The sequence below is a fragment of the Boeremia exigua genome (genome assembly GCF_020726555.1).
Source record: "Boeremia exigua strain MPI-SDFR-AT-0100 chromosome Unknown C7974scaffold_9, whole genome shotgun sequence".
NCBI classification, from domain to species: Eukaryota; Fungi; Ascomycota; class Dothideomycetes; order Pleosporales; family Didymellaceae; genus Boeremia; species Boeremia exigua.
In genome coordinates, this window is record NW_025763526.1 from 935,277 (window position 1) to 960,937 (window position 25,661).

The following is a 25,661-nucleotide window of genomic DNA, read 5'->3' on the forward strand; positions in this document are numbered from 1 at the left end:
GCTCAGTCGCTCGCTGCATTTATCAGGCATCCAGTGCATCTCGCAGTCGCTTTTCGCCCTCTGCTAGCGCGTTCCCAGGCGTGCATCGTCATCGCAGGACACGATTTCTGAGCTGCATCGACGCGACATCACGACAAGCACGGACGAACAGTGCGCGCACGCCTCTTTTTGCCATCGCGAATGCAGGAGCATTTGTTTGCGCTTCTGATGTCAATCTGAGGTTGGACGCATCGTCGCAGCGGTGTCAGCGCATTCACCGTGACCGCATCGCGCGCTCGTTCACCCACGCAGCTGCCTAGGAACGCCTCACCGCACCCACTCCATGTCTAACCGTACGAAGCGCAAGTTCGACATTGACCCTACAGCTTCCGACCCGGAGGACGACGACTACGACGACGTCGACCGCGCGCCACCACAACGTCGCCGCGCAAATCGAACACCGGGCACGAAGAAGCAGGGCAACAAGCGCCAGCGTCGTATTTACAACGGCTCTGACATCGACGACGACGACGACGACGTCATCGAAGACGACTCCTTCACCGAACGGTCTGAGTCCGTCGAGCCTGAGGTCAACCCTGCAACAGGCCGCAGCGTGCGCCACGCGACGAAGAAGAAAGTCACGTACGAAGAGAGCGACGAAGACGAGATAGAAAATACGCCTTCTGATAGCGAAGACGACAAGCCTCGAGGTACTGGACGAGGAAGGGCTAAACCATCAATTGAGGAGGTTGAGAAGCCGTCACTTATTGTTAAACTGAAGATGCCCGAGCATGCCTTTGGCCGTGCGCTACGCACCCGTACAGGCAGCAAGTCTGCTGCTCCTCCGCGAGGGAGAACACCGGAAGTCGGTATTACGCGGCGTAGTAGCCGCCTCTCACACGACGTTGAGGCGCCCATGGTGGCGCTTTCAGACTCTGGTAAACATGCAAATGTTGTTCGAGAAGGCACGCGAACACCTGAGCCGTCGACCGCTCGAGCTACTAGAGGTGGCAAGGGTCCTAGAGTGCAGGCTCCAAGCACTATCGAAGAAGCCTCCCAGGAAGTCTCAATGATCCGCGAAGAGGACAGTCCTGGTCCAATCGACATGTTGCTTGCAGGCGCTCAAATGCAAGTTGAATCTAGCGCACGAGAGTCACCTGAGCAGGAGGCTCATGGAACTAAGGAAGAAGACCATGACGAAGCGGGTATGGAGGGCGTCATACAAGAGTCGCAGCAGGACCGCGTTGCAGATGATTCTGACGACGACGAGGAAGGCCCTGTTACCCGCGGCGGCCGTAACCTACGGTCTCGAGCGACATCACAGAAGCGCAAACGTGGTGCCGACGAAAGCAGTGATTTCGAGCCAGTTGATGTCGATGCTGAAGGCGAGGAAGAGGAAATGTCAGACTCGGACACTGGCAAGGGTAAGGCCACGGCTTCCGACAGCGGCTCAGGCTCCGCACGCAAGACTAGAGGTCGGACTCGACAGTCGCAAAGAAGCCGACGCAATTCTTCTGACGAGGAGTCCGCGCTAGACCCCGACGAGTTGCAAGACGAACTGCAGGAGCTGAGTTCGAACAAAAGGCGCCGCCTGGGTAGACGTGTACCTGACAAGGACGTATCGTATGAAACAGGACCGAGGCGACGAGAGCGTAGAACGGTTGACTACAGGGTGGTTCGCCCTGAGCTCAACGCGGTCTTCGACAACGATGACGATGATGGCCCAGCACCTTTGGCGAGCAAGTCTCGTTCTAAGGCAGGTGGTGGAGCGTTTGGTACACTATTCAGTAATCAGGGACCCTTCGGTGGAGGCCAGGTTGGCTTCGGACAAAATGACGATTCTGATAGCAGTGATGAGGAAGTTCAGAAGATGCCCCGGCACTTTGGCAGTATTGTCGGCATGACGCCCACAGCAGCAACAGCACCTGGCTTTGGCGCATTTCCACAGTCGCACAACAACGCAGCACAAGAAAAGGGTTCTGGTGGCGGGCCAGCCAACTTCGGCAGGATCAAGGATAAGAAAGCTTTGGCTGACGCTGATCCACTTGGCGTCGACCCTAACGTCAATTTCGACGGTGTCGGTGGCTTGGACGACCATATCAACAAACTCAAGGAGATGATCATGCTGCCGTTACTGTACCCAGAGGTGTTCCAACGCTTCAAGATTACTCCGCCTCGAGGTGTGCTCTTCCATGGACCTCCGGGAACCGGTAAGACATTGCTGGCTCGTGCTTTGGCCTCCAGCGTCAGTACCCATGGCCAGAAGGTCACGTTCTATATGCGCAAAGGTGCCGACGCACTCAGCAAATGGGTCGGTGAAGCAGAGAAGCAGCTGAGAACTCTCTTCGAGGAGGCACGGAAGACACAGCCTAGTATCATCTTCTTCGACGAGATTGACGGTCTGGCACCCGTGCGATCCAGTAAGCAGGAGCAGATCCATGCTTCCATTGTCGCAACCTTACTTGCGCTCATGGACGGCATGGATGGCCGTGGACAGGTTGTCGTCATTGGCGCGACAAACAGACCTGACTCTGTTGACAACGCGCTACGACGTCCTGGTCGATTCGACCGCGAGTTTTACTTCCCTCTACCCAATGTAATTGGACGTCGCGCTATTCTTGACATCCACACTAAGAACTGGGACCCACCTCTTGATCCCAAGATGAAGGATCAGCTTGCGGAACTGACAAAGGGGTATGGAGGTGCAGATCTTCGTGCTTTGTGTACAGAAGCTGCTTTGAACGCCGTTCAAGGCACTTACCCGCAGATCTACCAGTCCGAGAAGAAACTACTCATTGATCCTAGTGAGATCAAGGTCCTTGCCAAGGATTTCATGGTGTCAGTAAACAAGATGGTACCTTCGTCACAAAGAACCGCCACCGCTGCTGCCAATCCGCTACCTAAGAGTATTGAGCCTCTCCTGCGGAGACCACTCGCGGATATAATCAAGCGCATAAATGAGCTTATTCCCCGGAGGAAGCCACTCACTGCACTCGAGGAAGCAGAGTACGACGATCGTGAGGACGAGAAGGGCTTCGAGCGTGAAACGACTATGCGCACTTTTGAAAGCAGTCGAATTTTTAGACCTCGCCTCCTCATCACCGGATTGCAGGGAATGGGTCAACAGTATTTGGGAGCAGCCCTGCTCAGCAAAATTGAAGGTCTCCACGTGCAATCATTTGACCTGCCAACCATTCTGGAAGACTCCACACGATCTCCCGAGGCTGCTATCACACAACTATTCACCGAAGTCCGACGTCACAAGCCTAGTGTGATTTACATACCGGCTGTGGACGTGTGGTACAATACGCTACCTCCAGCAGCTACGAAAACTTTCAAGCTACTGTTGCGCAGTATTGGTGCCAACGAAGCAATCATGCTGCTGGGTGTCATGGAGCTCGAAGACCTTGAAACCAGACCTGACCGGCAATTGCTGGTTGACCTCTTCGGTTTTTCCCTCAACAACCAATTTGAGCTGAATCGCCCAGATCACGAGGGACGCGCCGAGTTCTTCACTTCCATCAGCCATTACATCCGCATGTCTCCCGCCGACTTTCCGGACCTTGATAACCGGAAGAAGCGAGTCCTTCCTGTTCTTGAGCCAGCACCGATTATTGAGCCGGTTTTGGATCCCAAGGAAATCGCTGCTCGAGAAAAGGCACAGAGAAAACAAGACCAATTGACACTCAACAAGCTGAAGGGTGTGATTCAACCGATCATGGACAACCTCAAGAAAAAGCACAGAAGGTTCTTTAAGCCGGTCTTAGATCCTGCTTGGTACGCATACCTTATCGATGAGCAGAATCCGAATCGTGTCACCAGTGATCTCGATCGTGAACAGCAGGAGGCAGAAGGCATGACTCGGCCTTGGGAGACATCAAAGGACAACAAAGGCGTGGATGTCCTGCTACACGTCGAGAGCGGGAACAAATACTACAACCTTGATCTATCGCAGATCGAGCAGCGCCTTTCGAACGGATACTACAAACGCCCAAAAGACTTCCTGTTCGATGTTAAGACCCTAGCAAAGGACTCCAGAACGTTCCAGGATGTGGAGCGAACGCTAAAGGCCAACGAGATGGTCGCGAACGTTGAGGTCGACATAGATTCTTGGTTCACCGGCAGCGACGCTCAATATCCGTGGTTAACGAAAGAGTGCGATGCTTTGTACGAGCGTGAGCTCCAGCGTTCGAAAAAGGCACAAGAGAAGCGAAGGAAGGCAATCGCAGAAGGCGAGGAAGTGCCACCTGATGTCGCACCGGTGCCGCCTGAGCAGTCGCATACAACAGCTGAGACTTCTGGGCCTATCGTACTGGGTGAGCCCATCCCTCGTTACCCTCCGCTCACACCTTTGCGGGCACATCATAACGGATCACTATCCAACGGCACGAGCGCAGGGTATAGTGGGGAGCACCAAAACGGATCAACAGTGCCATCGCGTGTGGCAGATGACGACTCCGTTATGCCCGATAGTCAGCTTGACGTCACTGCTAGTACGCAGGCCGACTTACAGTATCAAACGCCTAGTAGGCCCAACACGCAGCTGACGCAGAGGTCGCAATTATCAGCACGGACATTCGTCAACCCAAACATGCTTCCTCACGACTACCACAACAGCGCCAGTACTACAACATCCGGCAACCAAACCTCCAAGCGCTCTTCAGACAACAAGTTCCCCACTCAAAGCAGTAATGGTGTAAGCCATGTTGGGCTACCCGAATTCATTGCTCCTGCTGGCGGATCGCAGCTGCCAGACACACAAGGTATGGCAGACTCCTTCTACCGTCGATTCGAGCTCGATCCACCCTTCTTCCCCGGGTACTCAGCTAACTCGAGTTTCGACACAGAACAGCAATTCCATAGTCAACACTCCGGATCGCCACCATCTCAAGCCTCTCAACCTTCTCAACCGTCTCAAATGCCTGCGCCTGCACCGCCAGCCCACAAATCGAACATCGTCGACATCCTTGCCGAGCCACAACCAGAGCCCCAGCTTATCTTGGATGATTCATCTCTGATCCAGCTTCATAGCAAACTGGTTACCTCTTCGTCGGGCTGCTCGCTCGAACAACTCGAGCAGATCAACGCCGCGCTCATGGACACCATCTGGCAGAATCGCAGAGAGTACAACCGTAACAAGGTTATTACCGCTGTAGCTGACGCATTCAATGTCATCATTGAAGATATCGAAGCTATCCAAAAAATCCTCAAGCAAAGCCAGGACGAGGAAGGCGATCAGCATCAGATGCAGTATGGCTTTGACCCTAGCCAAGCAGCTCCTTATACGCAGGCGGCCAGGAGCGATTACTACACGCAGCCTTGAGTGGATGTAGGATGTTGGAGCTATTAGAGCTTGCAGACGGCATAGACTGTACTCAGGGTGTTGAGCTTGAAGACCACGTTGTATGGTTATTTTTCTTTTCAGCATGCTTGCACGGTTGGCGTTTGGTTACGCTTGCAACTTGGTTGACACATACCCCCGCCTTGTTCCCACTGGAGTGGTGTTCTGTCTTATACATAGATAGCGAATACAATCGACGCTGACCCAGCCCTTTGGTCTCTCCACACTTCGGGTACCACCCAGAAAAGATCCTTGACCTTACATTCTGCAACTCCGGTTACACTCCCGGCCACAGGAACGGTCCGCTCCTGTGTATACCTATATCCTGCTCAGTTAAGGTTCATGGCGCTCAACCCCTGTCATTGGAGCGCAATGAGGTACCTGTAAGGGATGTTCTTTCGCGTGCCAGAAATACCGTTGTTAAGCAAGGGATATCCATTCGTGGGGTGTGCAGTATCCAGATATGGCATCAAAGTACGAGTGAACACATGCCCTGGTGTTACAAGCGAGCATTTCGTAGAATTTGTCACGTAATCTCACGATGGCGTGCGTTGAATGAAAGGCGGTGTTTATTCGGCACGTTCTCACCAGTTTCGGTCGTGTGGCTTGCAGCAAATCACACTGAAGGGCCGTCGGTCGGTGCGACCGAAAATATTCATACCGATCGTCGAGGCTTCAGCACGGTTCTTCCGTCTCCTCAAAATTGCAACAAGGCTCCTTCCTGATTGCGCATCCCCCAGGAAAAGGGGGTCCCGTTAGCGCTAGCGCCGGCCCCTCCACCGGGGTTTATCGATCCTATCACGAGCCAACGTCCTTGGACGCCCTGTTCGCAGCCTCTTGAAATGAGCAGTGAGAGCTTATTCGAGTGAGCACTAGCATGGCCTCTGGGGAAGTCAAAGGTGATACCCGCAATGTCGCCTTTCTTTGTGATGTCAAAGGACTGAACAACACCCAGCGGCGTGCTAACAATGGACGACGTGCAGCTGGCAAAAGTGGCGGAAGAAGACGTTTGAGAACGTTCCATTCGAACGGCCGGCTAAAGCCCGACCCCTGCTGCATGAGCGACTCGAGGCACAATGACCATGACGAAGCCCGACGCCCAGTTCAGCTTAGATGCGCTGGGAAGTCTAGGAATACTTGCGGAATTCCATCTGGTGCAGCTGTAGCATGTCGCCCAAATCCCTAGCCATGTGTCCCATCTCGCGTGTCTGTTCCCTAGTGATCGCTGAAGCATCCAGCCATGCGATCCTCGCAAGGAGGTCTAAAAACGCCACGAACCCTCCTCCACGGTGCATCCACGCTGTCTAATAACGGGGTGTAGGTGTTATATGGTCTGTAAGCGCGTGCTAACAAGGGCACGTCAGATGACGCTCTGTGCCACCCAATCATGAGAAGTATGACACGCAGGATGCATGCAAACGCGATGTAGCCAAGTCAAACACCTTGGGTTCCGTTTTTTCCGTCGGCCTTGTGCGGATCCTTTGAGACGCCGGATGGCGGGACAGCTGCTTGCTTTGTGCTAGGCGCTGCTTTGTTCGGGCAAGGCCACACGTTGCCTGTCGTCGATGCCACGCGAGCAAGAGTCCAACGACCGGGGTTCCCGTCTAGTCCGGGGCTACACGCCGGTTTATGGAACTCCCGTGGCCTACAGATTACAGTTTGCATGGTGTTGTCAGCCGCTCGGACCCTGCTGCGGCCGCTGACATTCACCTGTATATTATCACTCTGAGCCCAGCGTTTCCTCTGCTCCGATCTTTGTGCTCTCGGTGCCCATTGCTGTGTGTTTTCCCCGACATTTGGCCTTCGATTCGATATGCTATCACTGCCCATACTGTCGACAGCGTGATCAAGATTCAAGCTTGGTGGCAACCTACCTCCAGTGTGAGAGGGCTCAAGAGATGGTCAACTTTGAAACCCTGGATGAAGTTTCGCGCAGCTTCGAGCTCCCAGCACATATCCACCCGTGGTTACGCGCAGTCGTAGCACTAGGCTTTATCTCCTTCGCCGCTTCAGTAGCGCTCCTTTTCATTCTTTCCTACAAGCTCGTTTCCTGGCACTTGAAATCGAAACGCAGCAGTCAATTCGTCATCCTCATCTTCAACCTCCTCTGGGCAGATATACAGCAAGCGCTAGCGTTTTTGCTGAACGTCGAATGGCTACGCCTGGGTTCCGTGCAGGTCGAGAATCCGATATGCTTTGCTCAAGGATGGCTGGTCTCAACCGGTGACCTGGGCAGCGGAGTCTGGTGCTTTGCAATTGGACTGCATACTTTCGCATCCGTCATCATCGACTTCCGGCTGGGGCCGAAAGCCTTCTACGCGACAATCGCCGCCGCTTGGATCTTCATCATTGGGGTCTCGTCAATTGGCGTCGGGATGCACGGGACGGACCTGTACGTGCGATCCGGCGTCTGGTGCTGGATTCACCATGACCTAAAGGGCCTCCGATTGTGGACCCACTACATTTGGATTTTCATTTTGTAAGTCCACGGTCACATGTATGGCTCACACGTGCCGCGTCTGACAACAGCAGCGAGTTCGGCAACGTCCTCATCTACGCCATCATCTACACGATCCTGCTCCACCGGATCCGCACCGGCTACTACACCCCCGAGGAATCGAAACGCGTGCGATCGGTAGCGAACCTGATGGTCGCCTACCCAGCCGTCTACGTAGTATGCACGCTGCCCCTCGCCTCGGCCCGCATGGCCGCCATGACCGGCGAGCCGCCATCGCTCGCGCGCCTCTGCCTGTCGGGTGCAATGATCACGTCGAACGGCTGGCTGGACGTGCTGTTGTACACGTGCACGCGGCGCATCATGATCTTCAGCGACGAGCCGCCGTCCGACGCCAGCGGCTTCGACACCTTTGCGTTCTTCTGGCAGGACCAAAGTACGCGGTTCGGAGGCGAGACCACCATCGAGGCCCTGCATTCGAAGAGGAGCAGACGCAATGCCAGCGGGAGCGCGATAGCCTCCGGACGAGGGAGTTTGGACGACTTGTTTCCGGTGGGCAGCAAGGATATCAAGATGGTTATGACAACGCAGGTAGTCAGTGAACCTGCGAATCACGAGGACGTGGAGGAGATGGAGGCAGGTGCTCGACGAGCACGACCGAGGTCTCCGCTCAGCCAGTGGAGTGAGGAGACAAAAAGCTTGAAGAATGTATCTCCCATTTGAGAGAAGCCTGCATATTGTAGCGCATTATAGATACCCAGCCGTAAGGCAATACCATCATGAATTAGCTCACAAAGTCTTTGTCTGACGTTCAGCTTGTCCAATGATACGATCATATAGTCCCAAGTTTGGTTCTCCAACAATCCACACACGCATTCAGTCTCTTCTTGGGCCAAAGTCAAATGGTATTCTGCGCAGTAGAACCAGCACTGTGCTTATCGCAGACATGTTAAACCGTAGTAGCCTGGGAAGTTCCACCGCGAAGTACCTCACCATACACTTCAACAGCAATAGGAATCTTCTTGTAGATCGGCAGATCATCTGGCTCTTATACAGAGTTCAGATAGAATAGGGTATAGAGTATAATGGAAACAGTTGATCAGCATTGACGAGGAAAAGAATGAAATAAGTACAGAGATCTAAAAGGCCTCTCTTATGAGGGAGAAATAAAGTGCCAGCAGAGACATAGAGATAGTAAACATGAGGCTCTTGCAGCGAAACAATAAACACTCAAGATAAACAGCCACGGACGCCTAGCAAGTCTAGAATGGAGCTCCTGCTCGTGCCATTCTGGGCTTGAGACCTGGCGTCCGCGCAGACTTTCGTCAATATACACACACCATGTGAGCGCCTGACAGAGAAGTGAAGACGGGATAAATATATCCAGAAAGAGAAAAGGAGTGAGAGAGAAGGAAAGAAAAGCGAGATGAAAGCTAAGATCGGCGAAATGCCGAGCGGGGAAAACGCCGAATTGAGTCGTGCAATGCGATGCTGAGTAGTCGTAACGATCGTGGGGTGCCGTGGTCCGAAACGGGTAATTCGTGAGGAGCGGAAGCGGATGCTCACTGCTGTTGTACATGCGTGTGGGGGTGGGGGTGCTGCACTAGCTGGTGAGGAGCGTACTGCATTGGGTGCTGGTGCAGCATGGACTGTATGCTTGGTACGCGTTGCTGCTGAGACGGATAAGCACCCGGGTACTGGAGTTGTGCGGTTTGGTAGTGAGATGTCGTGGCAACTGGCATTGCCATCTCTGCGTGATGGTCGTCTGATTCTTCATCGAAGTCAGAAACGCCTATTGCGCTGTCCTCGTGGTCGGCGTAAGTACCGGAGTGATAGCCCTGCTTCTTCATTGCTGACCTAGCAGCCTGTGACAGGTTCTTGAAGCCCTTTTCCATGCACTGTGAAGACAAATTAGCGGCTTAAACCCGTTATTCGGAGACGGTCATACCTTGGTCTCGACTAGCTGCCACTTCTCACCAACTTGAGCAGCGAGTAGACTCCACATCTCTCGTCGAACCTCCATGTATGCTTGCGCCAGAACGTCCAGCTTGACACCGTCCCACTGCTCGGCATTCACCCTCTCCATCAACCGCTCGTGCCGTTTCCGGCAGGCATTCGGCGACTTGGTGGGAAAGTGCTTTGGAGCGATCTGGTTCCAGTTGAGGCCCTGCGTTCTTGCCTGGATCAGGGTCTCATCGTCTGAGGCCGACCATGATGAGCTTCGTGTGCCGCCACCTGCTGCGGATGCTACGGAGATGGAGCTGCGGTGCGTGATCGGAGCCTTCTCGTTCTTAGGCATGTTGATTAAGAGTATGAGATAGTAAGAGAGATAACAGCTGGTACGTTGACCGAGAGGATACAAGAACTGGTAGACAGAAGCGACCGAGAGATGTATTATGATTACGGTAGAGCAGGGATCGGCCAACGAGAGTGATGGATTGGAACGACAGGTAGGAAATATCCTGACAATATGAAAAGCGAAGGAACTTGTATTCGTACCTTGACTTGGGGATTCTGGGGTCCGACCAAGGTCAAGGTCATGCATGTCCTTTATACATAGCCTGACTTTGAGCCGCAAAGGGTACCTACATTGACCTGCAGACCAATGGGCCGGTCGGAGAATTGTTTGAAACCAGGTTGTGTTTCTGTAATCGCCGGATCAATCCCCTCTTTACTCGAAAAGGTGTGTACAGCTAAGCGTTGACCACTGGGCCGCATCTCCAAGCGCTGTCAGAAAGGGCAAGGAGGTCACCAAGCAGGCCGGTCAACGTTGTGACAAGGATGTGCTGCTTGTAACGGAAGCGCCTGTTCGAGAGTCGTTCCTGAGGCTCTTGATGCGGTTGTGCCTAAGAATAACCGTCCACCGACAAGAAGGGTGTGGTGTGTGGGTAGGGCGGCGGCTCCCTTGTGAGTAAGCGCGCAGCTCTCGACGCTGATACGACAGACACAGGGGGCCAAAATAGAGAGCTTGGCGAACCACACCAAATGCCATCACTACTACAGCGTGCAGGTGATGTAGTAATCAATATTTCGCAGGGCTGAGCCTCGCCGGACCTGCATCTGCGTAGCGGGCCGCGAAAGTGGGAACACCACGAGGACGATGCTGGGCAACTCCAAACAAGTCAGACGTGCACGACAGTCTGGGAAGAAGCAAAGGCAGGCGCACCCCGAGCAACTGTGACGGCGACGGCACGACGCGCTGCTAAGCGCTCGACATGATGCTGGGCAGCGATTCGAGTGTTTGTTTCGAAACAAGCGGCAGCGGCTGTCAATCAGACAGTTCGGCCGCAAGCGCCAGGCCCATCGTTGCACGTGCGTATCCCCACCACACGCACAAAACTGCGGTTCGGCCTCTTTCTGTCAAACCGTAACTGTGCCTCCAACATACAGTACAGAACGCAGCTACTACCTCACCAGTACTTCGCGAGGCGCTGCCGTGGACAGAGACAGCAATGATACACGCCGTGTAACCGCCAGCGATCGAGACCCGCACTTGCTTCACCACTCCAGCCTTGCCCCAAACTCAGAGCCACACCTGACGAGACACTGTCATGTCGAATGCAGAACAGGTCCACGTCGTCGGTGTTGCACGGGGCTGTAATTGAGCGTTTCTGCGGCTATTCTTTCTTGCACAGCCGCAACAACGGCTACCGAGCATCTCTACGAGGAAGGAGGTCAGACCATGCATGCTAATTGCGCTCTGCACGAGGGGAGGCTTACACGTGCATGCGAGCTAACCGCAGCAAGGTCGAACTGGAGTCCACATTATATTGAAGTGTTCAAACATATCTTTAGTCATGTTGCAGCAGCCTTGCTCTCCGCTACCCCGCGATCCGGCCTGCGGATGCTAAATTTGAACTTTTTCAGAAACAACACTGTACAAACAAGACGTGGATAACTTTGCCTCAGTCAGCGGTAAGCAGTGGTCCTCTCTTCCGGTATGTTTGCCAATTTGTCGAGGTCTCAATAGCCGCAGCGGCCGCGGAGGAGCTCCGCAGCGATCAAAGGCCGAACGTTGAAGACGCCCACTTCGGCCAGTCACGCTGTAGGTAAACAGATTAGTCGGGGACCACCCCGACGCCCGCATCGAGGTCGGTCATCTCGCCGTTTGAGACAGCATACGCCGAAGATGACGCTAGTCGGGGCCTCGGAATTCGGGTCATGAGGGGGCATTGGAGGGTGGGTTACATCACACTTCAACAGCCGCTGCAAGCTTGCATTCACGAATTTACCCGTCCTCTTTGCATTTCCTGCTCTCCAACCCACCGCTTCTCTCGCACAATTCATCTGTAGCCATGCCTTCCAACGGTGTCCCTGATCTTTCACAAAACAAGGCCGTCAAGCTGGTCAAACATGCCGCCGACAACAACTACGCCATCTGCGCAACCTGCTGCTACAATGTCGAGGGAATCTTGGCCTCGGTACGCGCCGCAGAGGCAAAGCGCTCGCCGCTGATCATACAACTCTTCCCCTGGGCGGTGCAATACGCCGACGGCATCCTCGTCCACGCCGCGCGCGAAGCCGCCGACAGTGCCACGGTCCCCGTCGCGCTGCACATGGACCACGCGCAGACACCCGAGATGGTGAAGCGCGCGGCGGATCTCGAGCGGGGCTTCGACGGCATCATGGTCGACATGTCGCACTACGACGACAACCTCGAGAAGACGGCCGAGCTCGTCAAGTACTGCAACGACCGCGGCATCATCACCGAGGCGGAGCCCGGGCGCATCGACGGCGGCGAGGACGGCGTGGGCGACCTGTCCGATCTCGGGCTCGAGGCGATCCTGACCACACCGGAGCAGGCCGAGGAGTTTGTCGCGACGGGGATAAACTGGCTCGCGCCTGCGTTTGGCAACGTGCACGGAAACTACGGCCCGAAGGGCCCGCAGCTGGACTACGAGCGGCTGAAGCGCGTGCACAAGCAGGTCGGCGACCGCGTGAGTCTGGTGCTGCACGGGGCCGGGGCCGAGTGGTTCCAGGAGAAGCTGCTGCGCGAGTGCATTGACTGCGGCGTGGCCAAGATGAACATCAACGACGCGTTCAACAACGACTTCACGCGCATCATGCAGGAGCAGGCCGGCAAGACGCCCATCACGGGGCTGATTGAGCAGGCGACGGACGCCATGCAGAAGAGTATCGAGCAGTACATGGAGTGGATGGGTTCAGCAGGCATGGCGGACAAGATCCAATAGAGGAAGAAATAGAAGGATTCGTTTCGTATATACATCATTTACATTTCCGTCCAGCGAAGGGTATTAGAAGTTCTCTGTCGGCCAGAAGTCGAGATCTGTCGAGGCCACTTGGCCCAGGAAAGCCTCGTCCATCCCAAATCCATACGACCCAATCAAATCATACATGTTATATGTGTTTGCCATGTCTCCATGGCCAAAGTCTACTGCTGCAACACCGTGCTGCCGATTGGGATCGAAGTGCCCGTTGATGTGTTGACTCTGCGGCACGTTGTACGCAGGGAATGCATGGTCGATTGTGCTCGAAGGCGTGCCCATCATATCCAGCTGCTTGAGGAGGAGGTTGATGCCATGCACAATGTGCCTGGTCAAGTGCTTCTCGCTCAAGTTCTCAGCGACCTTGGCGAGGAAGGTCGCCGACCGCCTGGCCAGGGACACAACCTGAGCTGTGTTGAAGTTGAGGCCGAGCCCGATCGGTTCGCCCGCCGATTCTGGTGACCGTACCTGGGCAGCGGTTCCCCAGGTCTTTGCCATCTTGAGCAAGAACGTGGCGCAGAACGCAACCATGGTGTGGGTGAAAATGGGGACCGCAGACATGGCTCTCCGCAGGTCCGGTTCCTCGAAAATGAGTGTGAGTGTGCTGGTTGCCGCTGTGATGGCTATATTTGCGGCTTCGCGGCGGTCGTAAGAGAGTGTTTCCGAGGTGACGGCGCTCGGTGGCGGCAATCCACGTAACGCCAGGGAATTCAACTGGAAACGGGCAAAATGGTAGTAAAGAACAACGCCCTTGGACGGGTACGATCCAATGGTAGGACTGTCGCACGACCTCGCCTGCCACGCAAGCCTCCACTGCTCAATAGCGAAATTGAACATGCGCAGTCTCTGGAAGTCCGGTTCTGTCAAAGGCTGTTCCGGATCGCTTCCATACGCAATGTATGCTTCTGTGAGAATCTTGAACAGAGTGACTTGTGCACTGAGTCTGATATCGCCCGGCTTGGTCTCCGGACTATCCAGGAACTGCTCAATATTCTTGATCGCGATGTCTTCCTGGATGATGGGCGGTCGTCCGTACGCAATGCTCAGCTGATGCTCGCAGACGTACAGCACATACCACAGCCGAACCTTGTCTCTGTGGTCTTCTTGGCCTCTCATTAGCTTGTTGAACGATTGGTGCAGATTCATCTCGGTCGCGTTTCGCACGGCCGCACCCGAGAGCTTCCAGCTCAGATTCGAGAGATAAAACGATGCAAGCAGCAAGGCGCGGATGTCGTCGACGCTCTGAACTCTCGAAAGGCAAGCACTGTACGCGCCAGAAACGAAGACGCCGTAGCATTTCTCCAGTGCATCGTCGCGACCCCGGGTGTGCAACGCGGCTATTGTAAGCACAACAGCCGTGAGCAATGAGGAGCGTCGGCGGACAGCATCCAGCGAGTCGTAAGGACACAGTACACCGCCCCACAGATAGAGTCGGAGGCCCTGGAAATAGTGCCTAAAGAGGTCCTCGGCTTCGGGTAACGAGACAACGCCCTGGGCGATAAAGTCTTCGAGTTCCGGATTCTGGCCAGGCCTGAGTTTGACGTTGCTTCGAAGGTTGCGAATCCGTGTTAGGTCGTACAGACTGCGCATTGGCGCTGTCACGAGGTCGGCTTCCTCAACCGAGTCGCGTTCTACGGAATTCTCTCTTGTCATGTCCATGGCAATCGGCGGCACAACCATAGCAGTGCCATTCTCGTTACCGGAATGTCCGGGACTGAATTTGACGGTGATATCCGACTGCCTTCGAGAGTCTGGTGAATCTGCTGGGAGCTCCTTGATGGCCTCGAGATCTGGAAGTCCATTTTGTCGTAGAAGAGTCTTGACTGCAGTGCGCAGTTGTGCTATCTCGGCAGCGGCGTTGGATTTCCATCTGTGATGATCAGAAAGTCTGCAGTGAGATTTCACAGCACGTGGGACTCACGCGGCATCCTCGTCGAGAAGACGCTGGTTCATATTGTATGGCACGCATTCCGTGCCACTGCGCAGACATTTGGCGCATTTGGCCTCCCCGTCTACCGGATCGCATTTGATCTTGTGTCTCTTGCATTCAGCGCCTGTTGAGCGGTCAGCGTGATGCCGGCAGTCGTGCCAGACAACCCTTACAGGCTCGGATCCGCGGCGTGCGCTGCTGGGGGTTGGGACGCTTCCCGTCCTCATGATCGACATCCTCGTTCGGTCTCTTCTGTTGCGACATCTCTAAGCCATCAGGCATTGATAAATGCAGACGGTATTGATCGCCAGGGGACTGGAAGACACCGCAGGTACAGGTGGAGTCGTGAGCAAGGTGCCATGTGACTGTCAAAGAGAGCGCCACCAATCGGAGATTGCAGCAGCAGGGGCTTCTCCGCAGTTGCAAAGGACCTGATTTCGGATGCGGGGCCTTGTTAAAGTTGGGGTGCGGACTAGCCCGTAATTGCGTGAGAGCCGCGCCATCCAACTGTCCCGACACTCTTCGCCTGGCCACGACCAACAATCCAAATCATCACATTTGCCTTGCAAATTCCGGTCGACGGTCTCATGTCTTGTCGGCAGTTAGATGTGTTCCAAAAATATAAACGAGCGATGCAACAGTCCCGCACGCACAACCCACTCTGCGACCGCACTGGAGCCCTGGATCGACCTTGGAGGACAGCTAACTTAAGCCTTGAATACGAAGCCTGACGATTGGTGACGCGCTCTTTATATATTGATTCTTGGGCAGCCCTCGGCCGTCCAGCCCATCCCTCCCGCCGTCAGGCGACCATGCCGCGTTCCTTTCTTTTGCCCGGCAGTAGTCCTACTGCACCCTCACGATTCCCTCGCACAGGGGGCGGCCAAGAAACTAAACGGCGCAGATGCATAGCCTAAGCGGGTAGGCCATCAAGCTTTCCACCAACCTCACGCGAGCCAGCGTGGAGCCTACCAATCCTCGTGGCCTCGCTCTCCGCACACGCCAATGCCGCCTTCGCAAATTAATCCAAGGCATCCAGCGGACGCTGCGCATCCTTGCCGCTGCCGGCAGCTGCATGTAACCCCCCGCATTTCGTCTGCCACCGGAGCGTTGGTGCAGCCCTGCTAAAAGCCAAAAAGCTTAATTTAGTTGGGCCGTCGCAGGCGGGTGCGCTGCATTTCCTCCACTCAACGGCGCGCGTGCATATTATGGGTCTGGGGCGTACCTGCGTGCGACCGGCATGATATACACTCTAATTTACTGTCAATCTAGGGCTGGGTGGTTGCTAGATCTGCCTTGCTTGTATACTGCTTGGCTATTGACATGCTTGGTTAGGATTCGAGGTATAGATGGAGGAGTGCATAATAGCACCATGATTTGTGGAGCCGTCATCATGTATCCAATCACAAATACATACCAATCCATAGACGAGTCAATCACTAACCAAACTGTGATATCGCTTGGTTCTGTGCTCTATTATCACTATGTTGACATACGCATTAGTTATGCGGCTGGTCAAAAGCAGTCTGGCATCAACAAGCTCAACTTCTCAAGCGTGTTCGTGGCACTGGTTACATGGACCAAGATTTGTGCTCCGAGTTCTTCGTAACCAAACCACATGAACGTCTTCGGAAGAGGACTGCTGCAAATCTGCTGGTATATCAAGGATTTCACAGTCTAGCGGTACATCCAGTAAACCAGCTTTCCAGAGATTCGACGAGCATAATTACGAGGTCAGGGATGAAACAACCCATCAAGTCTCAGCAGCATCCTCCGCCGATCCAAGCAGCTCCTTGCCCTTGCTCAGAATCTCTTCAGTGGTGGCAGTCTCGTCAACACCCGCGACCATTGCCGCCTTGCGATACGCGAGGTCCTGCACATCGTTCTTTTTGAACAGTTTCGTGGTATTGCCGTACTTTGGATTCGGCTTGGGGAAGTGCGGGAGGCAGGCCAGATCCGCAGGCAGGAGCTGGAACTGAGTCTTGCTGTCTGTCTGGTTGATGCTGTCCTCTGGTTCTTCGGAGAGCTTCTCGTCGCCGATACTGTGTTCTTCGACATACGCTGCCCACTTCTGCTTGGGCGTTTTGGGCTTAGGTGCTGCCTCCTTTGGCTCCTTAGGTGGAGATTTAGCGCCGTTGCTATGCCTGCGCTCGTGTCAGTCTGCAGCCTACGAGCCACCGTGGGATTAGACATACTCGTTTTTCCACAGCTCTTCACCTTTCTCCAATACCGACGGCTCGTCACCGAAGCCTGCCAAGATGCCAGTCTTCCGGAATGCCACCTTTGCCACGTCCGCGAGTAGAAACAGCTTGGTCTGACCGCCATACTGATTCGGCTTCTCAAAGTGCTCGACGGTGACCAGCTCGGTTGCTTTCAGGCCATACTGTTTCTGGGCGTCGGTCTGCGTGATACAGTCCTCGCGCTCTGGTTCAGTCTCGAGCAGCTTGCCAGACACATCGTTCTTCGAAAGCCAGTCCTCCCATTTCTGCTTTGCTTTTTGTTTCGCGGCTTTCTCTTCTTGCTGCTTGCTTTTTTCTGCGTGTTCAGCTGCGAGAGTCTCTGGGGACTTCCTACGGCGCTTGGGTGTTTGTTCAGTCTCGCCGTTGGCCGGCTGGGACCGTTTTGTGCCTTTCTTAGGAGTGGACTGGGCGGCCTTCTTGTTTGATTTCTTGGTCCTCTTCTCGCCGAAATCTGATCCGTCTGAGTCTGACGTGTACTTGACAGGTGCCTTTGTCGCGGCGCGGGCGGAACGTCGTCCGGTCATTATGAAGCTCGGCGTATTCGATAAATTGTGAGGTGGCAGAACAGAAGTAACTACCGTGCAAGATGATACGCTTTTCTATATCGTGTTTGCTCTTCCAGTAACAAAGACGGTTTCAAGCGTCAGACGGTTGTGGAGAGGTCAAAGAGGGTCCAGTGAGGTCTAAGCGCACAGCAACTCCTTGCAACCCTGCAACGCTCGCAAAGCAGGAACAATGGAATGGCGACGTCATTTTGCGGATCAGGATCAGGGGAAAGACTCCAGAGCGACCCGTACCTTCGGCGGCTGTTCCATCTTCAGGCAGGAGCCATGCTCTGAAGACATGTCTTTTTCCAGCTCTGTCAGCTGCTTTGACAGCCAGTCACTGGGTGAGGCTAGGCCAGCCATTGAGGCGCCAGTCGCGTAGTAGCATCACGCAGCCGCTTGCATTTTCGTGGACAGGCGACAAGACGCATCAGTGAGAAAAGCGGTTGGATTTGCTGCAGCACTGGACCCAGATGTTGATTCCAGTGCAACGTCGAAGTGGGTGTTCTTGTACACGAGCAAAAGGCGGTATTGCGCTGCGGGCCGAGCGCTAAAGACACGATCGTCATCACTTGCGGGGATATGCCAGCTCAACACCTCAGATCCATCGCGACTGACGAGGCAGTAGCAGAGCCAATTGCAAATCCGGTTTTATTCTCCGCTCAGACTGCGTTGTCGATGGCCATGTCTCACCAATATGTGCCCGCTGTGACGAACACCCCTGCCAGCCACCTGTGGGCTCCCAGCCACCCACGAGCGCAGGCTGGCCATGTGTATTAACCCACGCGATTGCCCTCCCGTGCCTCCCACGATAATGCCAACATTCCTCTCGACTCCACTTGTTTTAGCGTTCCAAAGATCATGAGTGTGGATCCCGAATACCATCTCAAGCATACAAACGGTACGGCACGCGCCCCACGGCACCGGCGGCGACTAACGCAATGAGCAGTGTCACTCCCCCAGCTCTCGCATTCGAGCTCGCAGAAAAGCATTGCCGCATCAGAAGGCTACTACAGCGCGTCCGAGCACAACTCGAGCGACAGCGACGACCGCAAGCGCTTCTACCAGACACCGACGACCCGCACGCCCACACGGAGCCATGAGCAGTTGCACACACAGAACCCAGCTCCGGTAACATCGCTACGAGGCGTAGGCATCCCGCGCGGACAGCTTCAGCAGCCGCACCCCGCACATCTACAGAACCGGCCCATCTCGACCATCGCTGAAGAGCGGAGATCGATGGACACCCGGCGGCGGTCCAATGTGGACTCGGATTCACAGCCAACGACACCCGGCCAGGACACAACGCCGTACATCCGGTTTGCAATTGACCAGCTCACGCGCGATGAGGAAGTCCGCGGGTCACGGGTGTACCCCGAGGTGCGGCAGTACGATGAAGACTACCCCGTGGAGCGGATAGTGCCCGACAGCGGTCTGGGCTACATGGCGCAGGAGCAGCAGACACAGCAGCGGATGGCCGAGCACATGTCGCCAAACTCGAACAGGCACTCGCGGCGGCATTCGATCCCCCGCAAGCCGCTTTCGCCCCAGAGCGTGCAGTTCTTGTCGCCGGCCCCGGCATACGAGTCGCCTGCGCGCACGAGACAGCCCCAGTACTACAACCACCTCACACCCGCCCAGGCGCAGTCAGAGCCGCTGCTGCACGATGACCCGCGCCTGCAGTACCCACAAGCCTCGGCCTTCAGCGTAGACAAGGACGTCTTCGTTGCACACGACCTCGAGCACCTGCCGCTGCGCTTCGTCCCGGCCATTCTTCGCCCCGTCTGGCTGGGCCTCTACGTCTTCCTCTGCCTGCTTATGCTGGCTGCGCTCATCGCCTCTGCAGTGCTGTCGCTTCGAAGCGGAGGCAGCGGACTGTGGGACTACACAAGATTCGGCGACGGACGCTACTTCGTCTTCGAGTACCTCCCGACGCTGCTCGGCATGATCCTCTTCCTCTGGCTCATCCAGATCCAGGTTGCTCTGCAGCGCATTATTCCGTTCCTGGCAATGGCATCAGATTCGTTCCACCGTCGCTCCGAGGCTGTCTTCCTCGAGCTCCATCCGATGCAGTTCCTGCTGCCCAGGCTCGAACACTTCCGCGCGGGCCACCCAGCTGTGGGCACTTGCTACGTCATCTTTTGGCTGTTCGCATGGACAATTCCGCTTCTTGCGGCGTCCTTCAACGTTCGCTACGATCCGACCAGCTCCGCTTGGCGATGGGTTGCCGTGCAGGGCGTCATTTGGACCGTCGTCGCGCTGTACATACTTCTGGTCATTGCCCTGGTCGTCGTGCTCGTCGTTCTGCGCCAAAGCACCGGTCTCCGGTGGGACCCGAGATCTATCGCCGACGTAGTTGCGCTTCTTGAGCGTTCCAACGTCATGGCTGAGTACGAAGGCTCTGAGATCTTTACCAAGGGCGAATGGGACCAGCTGCGCAACCGCGCCGACCGCATCGGATACTGGAGCACCTCGAACCGCACCAACGACATATTCTACGGCATCGGCGAGGAGAACGGCGAGACGCGCCGCTTTTCCGTTGAAGAAGGGCGCATTCGAGAGAAGTTTTCGGATCGAACACAGCCCGAGCACGCCCACAACGACCGCACAGGCGACTTCCACATCCGAACCGATCTCCGCAGTCCTGCAATCCGCCTGCGCTTCCTGCCCTGGTACTTGAAGGACGGCGCGGTCATTGGCTACATCGTGGTCGGCATTGTTCTACTCATTGCTTTCTACGCCGTCTCGTTCGTGAACTCTAATGTGCGCCTGGGGTTTCTTCCGTCCGTCACAGCACGCACGAACGACGCAGGATTCTCGACCTCGAACTTCGTCTACTCGTTTGTTCCTGCCCTCATAGGACACTTCCTCTTCCTCACGATCCTCTCCCTGGACTACTCGCGTCGCATCCTCCAGCCCTACATGGCTCTGGCTTCCAAGGGCGGCGCCACAGCGGAGACATCCCTCCTGCTGGACTACCCGTGCCGCCTCCCCATCTCCGCCACGCTTTCTGCGCTCATGAACCGACACTTCGCCACTGCGCTGCTCTCCTTCGTCTCGCTCGCCAGCATCAGCATCCCCGTTCTCGCCGGCGGCTGTTTCTGGACACAATACTACACCACCGACGACGCCGTCCGCGTCTCCGCCGACCTCCCCGGCTACTACGCGCTCTGCTTCTTCCTGGCCCTCTACACCATCGGTTTGCTCGCCCTGCTCCCGGGCCGCAAGCGCGCCGCGCTGCCCCACCGCTCCAACACGCTCGCCGAGACCATCAGCTGGGTCTACGCATCCCCGCTGCTCGGCGACCGGGCCTTCAACCGCCCACAGACAAAACCCGAGCTCGTGACCCGCCTCATGGGCACCGCCTACGCAGACCGCAGCTTCGCGCAGTCAGTGCTCTCGCTCGTGCGCAGCGACGCCGCCAACCCCGCGCTGCTCGAGAAAGAGTCGCGCCGCGTCGGCGTCCCGCACCGCGACAGCATCGGCGAACCCGGCGCAATACGATACGGGTTCGGCATCTTCGTGGGCCGCGACGGGCTGGAGCACCTCGGCATCGACCGCATTCACCGCCGCGAGCGGCCCACGGGGCTGGTCATCTGGGAGGAGCAGCAGGCGCGGTCGAAGAAGCGCGGGCGGAAGAGCAAGAGCAAAGGCAGGAGCAAAAGTAACAAGGGGAGTAAGCACGACAGAAAACACGGCGATGAAACGGAGCACATGGTGTGAGCGAGGAGCGAGGAGCGAATGAGACGAGTATTTAAACTTTCCACGCATATAACGCATTTACGGCATTTACAACGGCGCGGCCACGTAGTCTGTCTGCATTCCCGGACCGTGGCCGCACCGACGACTGGCACGATTTAGACAACGGCATGGTGCGATACCAGATTTTTGAAAAAGCTTGATAGTAACGACGTAATAACACTTACTTGCCTATTCTGTTTACTGGGAGCTTACGATACACCAACCAACTTCCATAGAACATAAAAATTAGTATAATAGAGGATAGCAGAGTTGTTTATAGTATTCTACTCAGAAGTGCAATTAATTGTCAGGCCTCGGCTCCCGCTGATGGAGTTTGTGCACACTTTCCCAGAGTGGAGTGATTTGGTGACGACGAGACGCGGAAGCGTTGGCAGGCATTCAGAGATCCGACCCGGGGTCGCGAGCTCATCATCGACCAAAACGTGATCATGGACAAAATGATACCCCACGGCGCGAAACGTGGTCTTTCGGAAGCAGAGCTGGTCCACTATCGTCAGCCTTTCCTGGATGCTTGTGCGCGCGAACCGATATGGATGTGGACAACGCAGATACCAATCGCTGGACAACCGTCCGACGTCTTTGATATTGCTACGCGGTATGAGGCATGGCTCGTTGCGACTAAGTTACCGAAACGCTTCTTCTGGTACGAGGACGGACCCCTGGTAAGTGGCGACAAGATGCGCTGGTATCTCCAGCGCATGACAAACGTGGCCAGTGTGGACTTGGGAGAGGCGGGCCACTTTGTGCAAGAGGATCATCCAAGACGCATATCTGAGGAGATCAGTATTTGGTTGGAAAGATACTTCGGACAGTCATCCTAGGTAATACGAACAATTCACCAGGTAGCAGAGTTACTGACCGCATCTCGAGCTGTATTTGCTTCGTGTTTGATCGGAGGCGACATACCGCCACATCTGTGAATACAAATTTGCCGCCAAGTATGTCATAGCGGACGATACAGACCTCAATACTCTCTGCGTGGAGCCGCTGAACATTAACAGCTTGCTACAGCAATGGAGTTGCGAAAGATGCTGATTGAATCACTTCCTACAGCCGTTTAGGCTTTGACAAGGTGAAGGCGAAATGCTGTAGCAATTGCGGGTACAGACAACGAAGAACCTTGCCTAAGCTAAGTCTCTCTAATTACAAACGTACTTACAATAGCGTCTGTAAGATCGCTCCTTAATATTACGCCACCGAACCTATTGTCATCGTCAATGATTCGTTCACACCTGCGAGCTCGGAAACGTACCCGTGGCACTTGACTCTATGCAGCAGTCTCGTTTTTAGATCCTCTAGGTGTTCGATTGACAGTGTGCAGAATAAATCGTGATCTCGAACGATTGCCCATGCCTGAACAGGCGTGACTTCATCATTGTCAAGGGCGATTTGTCGAGACAGATCCAATAATCGCTCTAGACCTAACTTGGGAATCCGCCACGCTTCGACTGGCTCGATTTGCGAGCTTGATACAGGCGGGCAAAAACTCAACAAGCCTGACGTCAACGTAAGTGCATGGCCATTTGAGCTCTGATCTGAGAAGCTAGGCGTGACACCACTGTGTGGTAAGCAAGGTCTTTCCAGACTGCCAACTCATTAGTTAACGTCTAGTTCCAAAATGTTCAGCAGAGACTTGCAACAAGACAAACTCAGATCCAAGAATTGTTGGGTCAAGATCACAAAGGCGTTTTGTTGATCTTGAAGAATTTGAGATGGGTGGTCCATCCGCCCTAGAGACTTCTGTAAATTAGCAAGTGTGATATTTGAGAGTTCTGCATACGTGCGAGGCCGTTCTTCCTATCGAACACAAGTTGTACTGACCAGCTAAGCGCGATGATTGATCGAGAACGTCTTGAATGACGACCTGTCCCTCTCCCACCCTGACCTCCATCTCTTGGATGCTATAGTCTGGGCTTCCCGTCTTCGCAAGGGGGTTGAATTGTGCCAAAAGCGGATCAGATGAGCTTGCCTGCACATCATCGTATCGAGAAGATATCAAGTTACGATCGGTACAGACTGATATTTTCAGCGCATCGAGTTCCGCGCGCAGTTCCTTCACCTTTTCGAGTGCTTTCGCCTCATTCACGCGTAAATGGGCGACTTCAGCTTCAAGAGACTTGACGTATGCTTCTTTGCGTTCACGATGGGTTCTGGGTCTGTCAACTAAAGAACACTTCTCACTTGGGAACTTGCACTAGAGTCACTTTACTTTTGTGCTCTGCGGATCTGTTCTCTACGTTTTTGGCCTGGTTTCAGTGTTTCGGAAGGTAAGTCATCTGGATGCAGTCAGCCGCCTGTGATTTCGTGTTGGACGATCGACTCCACCTGTAGCAGTGTGTTGGCCGCCCTTGTATGCCCTAAAAGGAAACTTCGTCGCAAGACGACCAAGCATATTACCTGAGCGCAGGGTTCCTCTAGCTCCTGTGATGTGGAAATAACCACTACTTCGGTGACCGAAACAACTATAGCGATGTAGAGCAAATCAAAGCGCTGGCAGCTGTGTTGATCGGTACATGACTGAAAGATTCGAAGAGGGGTTGGCGCGGCTGCCGAGCCTAAGCTTCGTGCGGTGTCAGCAGTGATAGCGATCAGTTGAGGAGTTGTTCGCGTAATCCAGATTCCCTCTTTAGTGATAGCGGCGAAGTAGCGACGTGCTACATTAGAACGAAGCACGGACACCCGGTCTCAAGCCATGCCTCTTAGGGAAGTATTGATCGAGTAATCCACAGCATGTCACGTCCTGCAAGTCTACAGGTATACGTATAAAGAATGGTACTTCAGCGCCATCGAAGAAAAGACGCACACCCATCTGATCCTTTAACTCTCCAGTTACACTTAGCATTGACAAGATCTTCCTGCAAACGCAGCAAGCTTGTTCCAGCAGTTCGCCATGCGCACCAAGATCCAACTTCTGACCTTGCTCTTTTCTACGGTCCTGGCGAGACCGCAGCAGCTCGATGGTCGACAGTTGAAGGACCCTGTAGCTACAAACTACCATGATCAACCTTCTAGCGCGTCTGGAAGAGCTGTATATTTCATGACCAACGATGCTGAAAATGCGGTAGTCGCCTTACCCATTGGCCGGGATGGACTGCTTTCGAGAGGAACTGTCACGAAGACAGACGGTGCAGGCTCAAACTTCATCAACAGCGCCACGGGTCTCAGAGCTGCACCGGATGCATTATCTGCGCAATCCTCCTTAGTTGTTGCTGGGGATTACGTCTTCGCCGTCAATGCTGGCTCAAACACTGTCACGATGATGGCTATTTCGAGAAGGAATCCTACAAACCTTGTCACAGTTGGGCAAGCAACTTTGCCCGGCGAGTTCCCCACCACGATTGCTGCTTCGGTGAAGAACCAGCTTGTCTGCGTTGGAACGACGGGCGCCTTGGCAGGCATCTCGTGCGCCACTTTTAATAGCAGTGGCATGAGCAAGATGGACGCTCTCCGACCATTCCGATTGAATCAGACAACTCCTCCACATGGGCCATTGAACAGCGTTGCTGAGACGTTCTTCTCCCTGGACGAATCTACACTGTTTACGACAGTCAAAGGCGACCCGACCAAAAACGATACAGGGTTTTTGTCTGCGTTTGCAGTGCGGCCTCAAGAAAATGGCAAGGCCGGTCTTGCGTCCGAGGATACGCGCAGCTCACCTACAGGAACTGCGGTATTGTTCGGCTCGGCTCTTGTCCCCAATCGCCCGCAGTCTTTGTTCGTCACAGACGCGTCCTTCGGCGCTGTCGTCTTGGCTCTGGATGCGAAGAATGTAGCAACAATCGCAGGCAAGCAGTCTATTCCTGGTCAGAAAGCAACATGCTGGGCCACCATCTCCACAACAACCGATAGTGCGTTCGTTGCGGATGCCGGTTTTGCTCGAATTGTAGAGATGAGCACTAGCGATGCAACCATCATTAGTGAGCTTGACTTGTCCGCAGATGGCGACCCTGGTTTTACAGACCTAAAGGCGTCGGGAAATTTCGTGTATGTCTTATCGCCAGGCAATGGCACGACCGTCGCATCTGTGAAGGTGCTAGATATCTCAGGGGGCCAAGGATCGATGAAGTTAGTGCAGTGCTTCAGCCTCGATGGCGTCGCCGGTCAAAATTCTCAGGGAATGGCGGTACTCGACTAAAAGCTCGGCCGATACAGTGCTGATCAGGGGGTTCTTTCAGCGCCAGCAC

General features: G+C 54.8%; 9 protein-coding genes across 9 annotated transcripts; 5 read left to right on the top strand and 4 right to left on the bottom strand.

The window, feature by feature from the left end:
- Nucleotides 1-322: 322 nt before the first annotated feature.
- C7974DRAFT_316109 (uncharacterized protein) lies at nucleotides 323-5,302 on the top strand (the record flags this gene model as incomplete). Its single annotated transcript, XM_046138546.1, has 1 exon — nucleotides 323-5,302. The coding sequence occupies one exon, from the start codon at nucleotides 323-325 to the stop codon at nucleotides 5,300-5,302; it is 4,980 nt and encodes a 1,659-aa protein (XP_045994736.1).
- Nucleotides 5,303-7,083: 1,781 nt separating this feature from the next.
- On the top strand, nucleotides 7,084-8,568 carry C7974DRAFT_363692 (integral membrane protein-like protein). Its single transcript, XM_046139766.1, has 2 exons — nucleotides 7,084-7,799; nucleotides 7,853-8,568. The coding sequence occupies exons 1-2, from the start codon at nucleotides 7,219-7,221 to the stop codon at nucleotides 8,496-8,498; spliced, it is 1,227 nt and encodes a 408-aa protein (XP_045994737.1). The 5' UTR covers nucleotides 7,084-7,218; the 3' UTR covers nucleotides 8,499-8,568.
- Nucleotides 8,569-9,337: 769 nt separating this feature from the next.
- Nucleotides 9,338-10,074, bottom strand: C7974DRAFT_415480 (uncharacterized protein; the record flags this gene model as incomplete). Its single annotated transcript, XM_046143896.1, has 2 exons — nucleotides 9,338-9,673; nucleotides 9,724-10,074. 2 exons carry the CDS (start codon nucleotides 10,072-10,074, stop codon nucleotides 9,338-9,340), a joined length of 687 nt encoding a protein of 228 aa, XP_045994738.1.
- A 1,896-nt stretch (nucleotides 10,075-11,970) lies between these two features.
- Nucleotides 11,971-12,999, top strand: C7974DRAFT_229687 (fructose-bisphosphate aldolase-like protein class-II). The gene has a single exon (XM_046137347.1). It carries the CDS (start codon nucleotides 12,071-12,073, stop codon nucleotides 12,965-12,967), a length of 897 nt encoding a protein of 298 aa, XP_045994739.1. The 5' UTR covers nucleotides 11,971-12,070; the 3' UTR covers nucleotides 12,968-12,999.
- C7974DRAFT_229675 (fungal-specific transcription factor-like protein) lies at nucleotides 12,999-15,691 on the bottom strand. The gene is made up of 3 exons (XM_046137346.1): nucleotides 15,104-15,691; nucleotides 14,922-15,054; nucleotides 12,999-14,870 (listed from the first exon to the last, which is right to left on the bottom strand). Exons 1-3 carry the CDS (start codon nucleotides 15,210-15,212, stop codon nucleotides 13,031-13,033), a joined length of 2,082 nt encoding a protein of 693 aa, XP_045994740.1. The 5' UTR covers nucleotides 15,213-15,691; the 3' UTR covers nucleotides 12,999-13,030.
- Nucleotides 15,692-16,611: 920 nt separating this feature from the next.
- On the bottom strand, nucleotides 16,612-17,879 carry C7974DRAFT_229673 (uncharacterized protein). Its single transcript, XM_046137345.1, has 2 exons — nucleotides 17,126-17,879; nucleotides 16,612-17,074 (listed from the first exon to the last, which is right to left on the bottom strand). Exons 1-2 carry the CDS (start codon nucleotides 17,692-17,694, stop codon nucleotides 16,684-16,686), a joined length of 960 nt encoding a protein of 319 aa, XP_045994741.1. The 5' UTR covers nucleotides 17,695-17,879; the 3' UTR covers nucleotides 16,612-16,683.
- Nucleotides 17,880-18,430: 551 nt separating this feature from the next.
- C7974DRAFT_229693 (uncharacterized protein) lies at nucleotides 18,431-21,672 on the top strand. Its single transcript, XM_046137348.1, has 2 exons — nucleotides 18,431-18,616; nucleotides 18,665-21,672. The coding sequence occupies exons 1-2, from the start codon at nucleotides 18,577-18,579 to the stop codon at nucleotides 21,436-21,438; spliced, it is 2,814 nt and encodes a 937-aa protein (XP_045994742.1). The 5' UTR covers nucleotides 18,431-18,576; the 3' UTR covers nucleotides 21,439-21,672.
- An 815-nt stretch (nucleotides 21,673-22,487) lies between these two features.
- Nucleotides 22,488-23,548, bottom strand: C7974DRAFT_229712 (uncharacterized protein). Its single transcript, XM_046137350.1, has 4 exons — nucleotides 23,299-23,548; nucleotides 23,115-23,214; nucleotides 22,730-23,062; nucleotides 22,488-22,679 (listed from the first exon to the last, which is right to left on the bottom strand). Exons 1-4 carry the CDS (start codon nucleotides 23,366-23,368, stop codon nucleotides 22,607-22,609), a joined length of 576 nt encoding a protein of 191 aa, XP_045994743.1. The 5' UTR covers nucleotides 23,369-23,548; the 3' UTR covers nucleotides 22,488-22,606.
- A 668-nt stretch (nucleotides 23,549-24,216) lies between these two features.
- C7974DRAFT_399339 (uncharacterized protein) lies at nucleotides 24,217-25,644 on the top strand. The gene has a single exon (XM_046142401.1). The coding sequence runs from the start codon at nucleotides 24,368-24,370 to the stop codon at nucleotides 25,610-25,612; it is 1,245 nt and encodes a 414-aa protein (XP_045994744.1). The 5' UTR covers nucleotides 24,217-24,367; the 3' UTR covers nucleotides 25,613-25,644.
- The last annotated feature ends 17 nt before the right edge of the window (nucleotides 25,645-25,661 follow it).